At 36.8% G+C, this 7382-nt stretch overlaps 1 protein-coding gene across 1 annotated transcript in view; it reads left to right on the forward strand.

The window, feature by feature from the left end:
- Positions 1 to 6347, forward strand: part of PSMA3 (proteasome 20S subunit alpha 3) — a 28622-nt gene extending 22275 nt beyond the window's left edge. Inside the window, exons 8-11 of the mRNA XM_003267735.4 lie at positions 1867 to 1913; positions 4774 to 4841; positions 5287 to 5351; positions 6189 to 6347. Coding sequence (XP_003267783.1) covers positions 1867 to 1913; positions 4774 to 4841; positions 5287 to 5351; positions 6189 to 6233 — 225 coding nt within the window. The 3' untranslated portion in view covers positions 6234 to 6347. The remainder of the gene's footprint in view (positions 1 to 1866; positions 1914 to 4773; positions 4842 to 5286; positions 5352 to 6188) is intronic.
- Positions 6348 to 7382: the final 1035 nt, after the last annotated feature.

Here is a 7382-nt window from a genome sequence, read left to right on the forward strand (position 1 = left end):
TATTTACAAGTTGATGCTTTACAGAATCCATCTGCTGACCCCTGCCCTATCATTATTCTCTTCTGATGGTCTGTTTACCAAAAAATAAAAACTTCACAAACATATGTAAAAAATAATTTGCCATTTAAAATGTGCTTTTCAAGTTTGACTTTTTAGAATGCAATTAATTCACTAAATACAGAACTAATAAGGGCAAAAATTTAAAGATCAGTATTCTTTCCCTTCCCATCACCCTCAACTTAACATGAAGAACTGTAAACATCATAAGCTTACAACAAACCTATCTAGTTAGACTTCAGTTAACCACGTACACATCCCCCTCCCCCATGAACTATTTGAAAAAAGCTGCAGGCGTAATATTGTATCCCTAAATACTTTATTCTCCTTATACCATTATCAGACCCAAGTATCATCTAATAGTCCATAATCAAACTGCCTAAGCAGTTTCTACACTGTCTTTTTAACTATTTCAAACTATCGAAGTTCACATTTTCTTCCCCAAAATATTTGAGTCTATGCCGGTTGCGTTTAGTTGTACCCAAATAATGGTTTGTGTATTTCCTAAGATTAGTATTCTTAAATTTAAATTGTGTTATTTTTCTTGTTGTCATTGTTCCTTCTTCCTCATGTGGTTGTGCAGGCAAAGCTTGAGCATCCAGATTTCAAAATTAAAAAAAAAAAAGATAATCTAGTTTAAATATACAGCAGTTGAATCATCTTAAGTCTAGACTGCTGTATGAGCACCCATTATCTTTCACTATATTCCATCATCCCCCAACGTATCCACAATAGATGAAGGGCAGTTTGCTCAAACATTGTTTGGATCCTGTCATGTCTGTTCAGAAATGCCTGTGTATTCAGAAACCCACATGTCTAATAATAAAATCTTGCACTGGTTACTATCAAAACCCAACAACATACAGACTCCTCAGCTAGGCCCTAGGGGTATTTTTCTACCTTGATTTCCAAGTGTTCATTGAAAGAATGCTTAATTCTAATTTGGAAAAAAGCTTTTGGCTTCCCACTTCTGCTTTACACATTGATCTTTCTTGAAATCCAATCCAATCCAATCTGTATTCTAAGAACCTGCTCAAATCTTGGTTCTTCAAAGCTTTCCCTGGTATTTTGCATTTTTGCTTTGAATAGTTCCACGAAGGATAATTTCTTACTCCTTCCTTCATCTTTCTGTATCTTGCATATAGTAGATATTAATGATTTGTTTGCATTTTGTTAGCCTAACTTGGCTATAAAGAAAATCAGATGTCTTCACCAGTCGTTCAAACTTCAGGTCTGCCTACAGATTCATAGATGGCTGTGGATTTTTATAATTTTACTGCAAAGTTAGTGGTAACTACAGGTTATCTCAGAATATCTTTTTTGGCGTATAAATTTTTTTCTCTTTTTTTTTTTTTTGAGACAGAGTCTGTCTGTCGCCCAGGCTAGAGTGCAGTGGTGTGATCTCGGCCCACTACAACCTCTGCCTCCTGGGTTCAAGAGATTCTTATGCCTCAGCCTCCTGAGTAGCTAGGGTTACAGGCGCGCACCACCTCCGTGCCCGGCTCTTTTGTGTTTTAAGTAGAGACAGGGTTTCACAATGTTGGTCAGGCTGGTCTTGAACTTCTGACCTCAGGCAATCCGGCCGCCTCAGCCTCCCAAAGTGCTGGGATTACAGGCGCAAGCCACTGCACCCGGCCTGGAGTATAAATTTCAAAACATTAAAATATGAATCAGGAAACTTCGATTCTGGTCTTTTTCAGACTTTAGGTTATTTTCCTTGGTTTTATATCTGATTATAAAAGTGAAAATAGTTATTACACAAGTGGAAAATGTTCTTCTGATGAACAATATACATTTTATTTTCTATAGATGAAAGAAATGACCTGCCGTGATATTGTTAAAGAAGTTGCAAAAATGTAAGTTGAAATTTTTCTTACCATCCACAAAAATATTTCACTTGATCTTTGCATATATATATATTACATTGATCCTAAGAAGCTGTTTTCCTGTAAAGTAACTTAGTGTATAATTTTTAGAAGGCAAATTTAACATTCTAAGAAGCCTCACGAAGGAAGAAAATGTTTTTAAGCAACATTTTTTAGTAGTAATGAATAGGATGGGAAAAATAGCTTTTGACAAAATGAACTCCTGTTATAGGTTAAGGACATACAGTGTACCATTAGGGTCTTAATTTGTTAGCTTCCAACTTCTGAAATCTCTTAAGTCCTAGTAATAGTAATCTTAAGATTGCCTCTAAGAATGCTTACAAACTTTATAGGTTACAACTAATTATTTCAATACATGATCTATGAAGCTGGCTCATTTATATAATCTGCTATTTATTTGGGAAAGATATGTTTCACTTTTTCAGGTTTATTATAAAAGTTCCTATAACAAGGTAAGAAGAGCAGTATTACAAAACATTTCAAAAACCAGCTTAAGAAACCTTGAATAGTTTATTACAGGTATATAACGTAGAATACTATTAATATGTAACAGGTATTTGGACAGTAAACAATAAAAAAGTCAATTAACCTGGGTAGTGATGTTTCTAAAATTTTGTGATTCTTCTAGATCAAAGAGTGTAGACATCTGGTATTACAAAAAGATTCCAACAAAATATGTTGTGTAGTCAGCTTTTTAGATTCAAAAGTTATAATCATAATTCATAACAACTCTAAGTGTTCCACATTAGAACTACATGAACAAAGTCTAGTCAATCAGCTGTCCGTACGGTAGTGTATCAGGTTTTATATCTAACAATACGTGGAAGAAAAAAATTCCAATGGGCTCTATTGTATAATAAACATACTATTTACATGACGCTCAGTCTCTTATAACCGGTCCATCATTACTGCTACTGCCTTTATCCCTCTTGCTACCTCCTCCCCTCCACCCTCATAGTTTCAGTTGTGAAGCAAGCAGAAGCCATTCTGTGATTGTCAGTTAATAACGGCAACACTAGGAACCAACATACAGCAGAGCTGCTAAGAAAGGAAGTCAGATATCTTCCTTGAATTATATAGTATTTTATCATGATATACTCTGTTTCCTTCACTGAACCAATCCTTTGAAGTGCTTCTGGAAATCAGTTCTTACCATCTTTTATATTTAGGTATAATGGTAGTCATCTGTTAAGTGTTCCATGTTAGGAAAGCCATCCCTTCATCATTTAAGAAAATGGAGCAGCATGTTATCTTTTACTTAGTTCTAGAAAATCAAGATCCTCTCATATTATAGCAAGGTTTTAGAAGACCCTCCAAAAAGTAAGATATGTAACTCAGTGCACAGTATTAGATAAAGCTATACTCTGCTACTGTACTTGATACTTTTTTTTTTTTTTTTTTTGAGATGGAGTCTTGCTCCGTCATCCAGGCTGGAGGGCAGTGGCACGATCTTGGCTCACTGCAATCTTCACCTCCGGCGTTCAAGCAATTCTCCTGCATCAGCCTCTCAAGTAGCTGGGATTACAGGCGCCCACCACCACACCTGGCTAATTTTTGTATTTTTAGTAGAGACAGGCTTTACCATCTTGGTCAGGCTGGTCTTGAACTCCTGACCTTGTGATCCACCCACCTTGGCCTCCCAAAGTGCTGGGATTACAGATGTGAACCGCTGCACCCGGCCTCTTGATACTTTTTATGTTACTTTAATACGTTGCATGACAGTGCCTCCTTCTTTGCTGTAATTTGTAAAGTACTACAATGTGAAGTCCAGGTTATGTGGCATATATGCCATTATAAAATGGACAAGGAGCTTAAAAAGACTACTGCCAAGTAGGTTGAAGAGACCACTAATAATTGCAAGCACATAAATTAGTTTTATTTTTTTGAAACAGTCTCACTCTGTTGCCCAGGCTGGAGTGCAGTGATGTGATCTTGGCTCACTGCAGCCTCCACCTCCTGGGTTCAAGCGATTCTCCTGCCTCAGTTTCCCGAGTAGCTGGGACTACAGGCCTATGCCACCACACCTGGCTAATTTTTGTATTTTTAGTAGAGATGTGGGTTCACCATGTTGGCCAGGATGGTCTCGATCTCCTGACCTCATGATCCACCCGCCTCTCCCTCCCCAAAGTGCTAGGATTACAGGCACGAGCCACCGTGCCCAGCCAATTAGTTGGTTTTAAAAATATTTAAATTAATGGACAAAAAATATTCTAAAAGGGCACAGTTAATGACGCCTCTTCCTAGTGAATCCGTGTTCTTTATGAGTTATCTTTTATAGTTAGTATCTTTTTTTTTTTTCTGAGACGGAGTCTCGCTCTACTGTAGTGCAGGATGGAGTGCAGTAGTGTGATCTTGGCTCACTGCAACCCCTGCCTCTCGGGTTCAAGTAATTCTCCTGCCTTAGCCTCCTGAGTAGCTGGGATTACAGGCTGCTTTTTGTTTTTTAGTAGAAACAGGGTTTCACCATGTTGGCCAGGCTAGTCTCGAACTCCTGACCTCAAGTGATCCATCCGCCTTGGTCTCCCAAAGTGTTGGGATTACAGGTGTGAGCCACTGTGCCCAGCCAAGTTATATCTCTAAAGCAATGTGCAAAAATAAACTGAACTTTGGTTGATTAGGTATATTCAACATTTGTCAGGAGAGTAGATGTTTCATTTTATTTCAGTTCCTGTGTAATTTGTCTTCTCTAATGTTAAATACTATGTAGAATGTGTCTGTGTAATTTTATAGATACTTTTATTATGGATGGACATTCTAATTTGTACTATGGGTCTGTGAACTACAATGTTTGGAGGCTACCAAAATCTTACCTTTCCCTTTTCTATCCTAGAATTTACATAGTACATGATGAAGTTAAGGATAAAGCTTTTGAACTAGAACTCAGCTGGGTTGGTGAATGTAAGTTATTTTTGTACATTTATTTGCCTTAGGAATAATCTGTACCACAGCTAATTTACAACTGAGTGTCCTTTCTAATATAATGAAAGCTAAAACAAATTTACTGGGTTGTCTAATGAAGGGAAAGTTCTGCTTAATAATTAGGTTGTGAACAGGTTATTTTTTGAAACATCCATTTCATGGTTTTAAGATATTATGCTATAAATTAATGCTCAGGATTTATAAATTATAGCATAATTTACTTTTATTTCCATAAGAACTTAATATGTAGGCACATATAATCTCATGTAGAAGCAGCACACAAAAATATTTGAGTATTACTCATAGTACACTTTGCAACCTTAGGTGAGTCAGGTATGTGGATTGGGTAGATCCTATAGTATACTGCAAGTTACAATATGGTACTCAATTTAAAATTCATTTACACATGTGGCTTAATTTACAGTAACTAATGGAAGACATGAAATTGTTCCAAAAGATATACGGGAAGAAGCAGAGAAATATGCTAAGGTAAGCCACAGCACAAAAACTTCTCTTGGCCAGGTACAGTCAGGGAATCACTTAGCCCAGGAGTTGGAGACCAGCCTGAGCAGCATAGCAAGACCCCCATCCCTAATTTAAAAAAAAAAAAAAATTCTCTAATCAAAATTATGTGTTGAATAATATAAATAAACTGAGGTGGTTTCTATTAAATAACACTGATAGTTCAGTTGAACTAAGGATAGAAATTTTCTAGGTTATCTCTAGTGGGTAAAGTTGCTTTGATTCCAAAAAACAACTTGGGAGTTTTAGATTGCAAAGAGTTTTTTAGGACTTTTAATACTTTAAATATTTGTTCTTCTTTTTTTTGAGACGGAGTCTTGCTCTGTCACCCAGGCTGGAAGGCAGTGGCACCACCTCTGCTCACTGCAACCTCTGCCTCCAGGGTTCAACTGGTCCTCCTGCCTCCGCCTCCCAAGTAGCTGGGATTACAGGAGCATGCCACCACACCTGGCTACTTTTTGTATTTTTGGCTTCACCAATAATACAGAGACGGGTTTTCACCAGGCTAGTTTCAAACTCTTGACCTCAGGTGATCTGACTTTTGGCCTCCCAAAGTGCTGGGATTACAGGCATGAGCCACTGCACCAGGTCTCTTAAGTATATATTCTATCAAAGATACAGTCATTGCATGTTAGAGCAACATTTGCTTAACTTTGCTTGGGTATCTTATTCTAAAACTGTTCATTCGATTACAAGTAAAGGAATTTAACCACTTAATTCAGGTTGTTGTAGCTTAACTTGCCCACAGGTGTGGGATATAACAATTTTAAAAATCAATTTTAAACACCTGTTTTCTCTTAACAGGAATCTCTGAAGGAAGAAGATGAATCAGATGATGATAATATGTAACATTTACTCCAGCATCTATTGTATTTTAAATTTCTACTCCAGTCCAATGTAACTATTTAGCCCTGGATTATACATACTGTCCAATTTTCATTAAATTTTTGTCTTATAACTATTGAAGTTTGGTTAATATCTGCTTTACAAAATTGGGGGTAAATGAGGACATTTACTCAATATTAAAATATAGATTTACGACTACTGAAAAAATTCCCTGGTTAAAATGCTGCAGAATTAATTCCAAGACTGTAGATTAACTGAAATCCCCATCTTCATCACTCAACTCGAATTTACAGATCATATTCTCCTGGGCTTTTATACAAAAAGCATCCACCAACTTAGTGGACAAATAACTGATACGGTTTCCCACTTTCATATGAAATAACTGGTGGTCTTCAGTCACTGTTAATCTTTAGATGCAATACAGATGACAGATGTTTCAGTTTTGGATAATTTTTCAAAAACTGACCCTTCTCAAAAAAGACCCTTCAATACATGAGTCAAGGATGTTTTTGCTTTTTTCCTTTATTGTGGTGAGGGGTGGATTTAAGGATCAATAAAGTCCCTATTCTGTCACTAAAAAAAGTCTTGATCTCTAAAGATTAAAATAAAAATCCAACATCAGACAGCTTTCATGTTAAAAATCAGAATTTATGTGAAAGTGCTCTGTAAACAGAACTGTTACTAAGTGGAATAAACAGTACTGTGGCCGAGAAGAATGACTTGAAACTGAAAAGCAGTACTCACAGCAGGAACAATTTGAACTCAGGCCACGTATACACACCCTCTAGTGGACTCACGCCAGTGTCACTCCATTCAAGTGTTGTGCTTTCCTAAGAAGGTAATCCAGCCACTGAATTTGGGTGCAGGGTATTGCTGGACTTTGAGCATTTGTGTAGTTTAAATAGCAAATCATTATACCTGAATATTAATAGCTAACTACTACACAAACAACTCAAAACCAGTAATGTCATATGTCATTACCATGCCTTCTTTTATGTAACATTATCTGCTATATTTTACCACTCAAAATATATTTAAAATATGTATTTTAAAATATATTAGAGCATATGGCTCAAGCAATCCTCCCACCTCAGCCTCCCGAGTAGCTGGGACCACAGGCAAGCACCACCATGCTTGGCTAACTTTTAAAAA

Source organism: Nomascus leucogenys, chromosome 1a, assembly GCF_006542625.1.
Source record: "Nomascus leucogenys isolate Asia chromosome 1a, Asia_NLE_v1, whole genome shotgun sequence".
NCBI lineage: Eukaryota > Metazoa > Chordata > Mammalia > Primates > Hylobatidae > Nomascus > Nomascus leucogenys.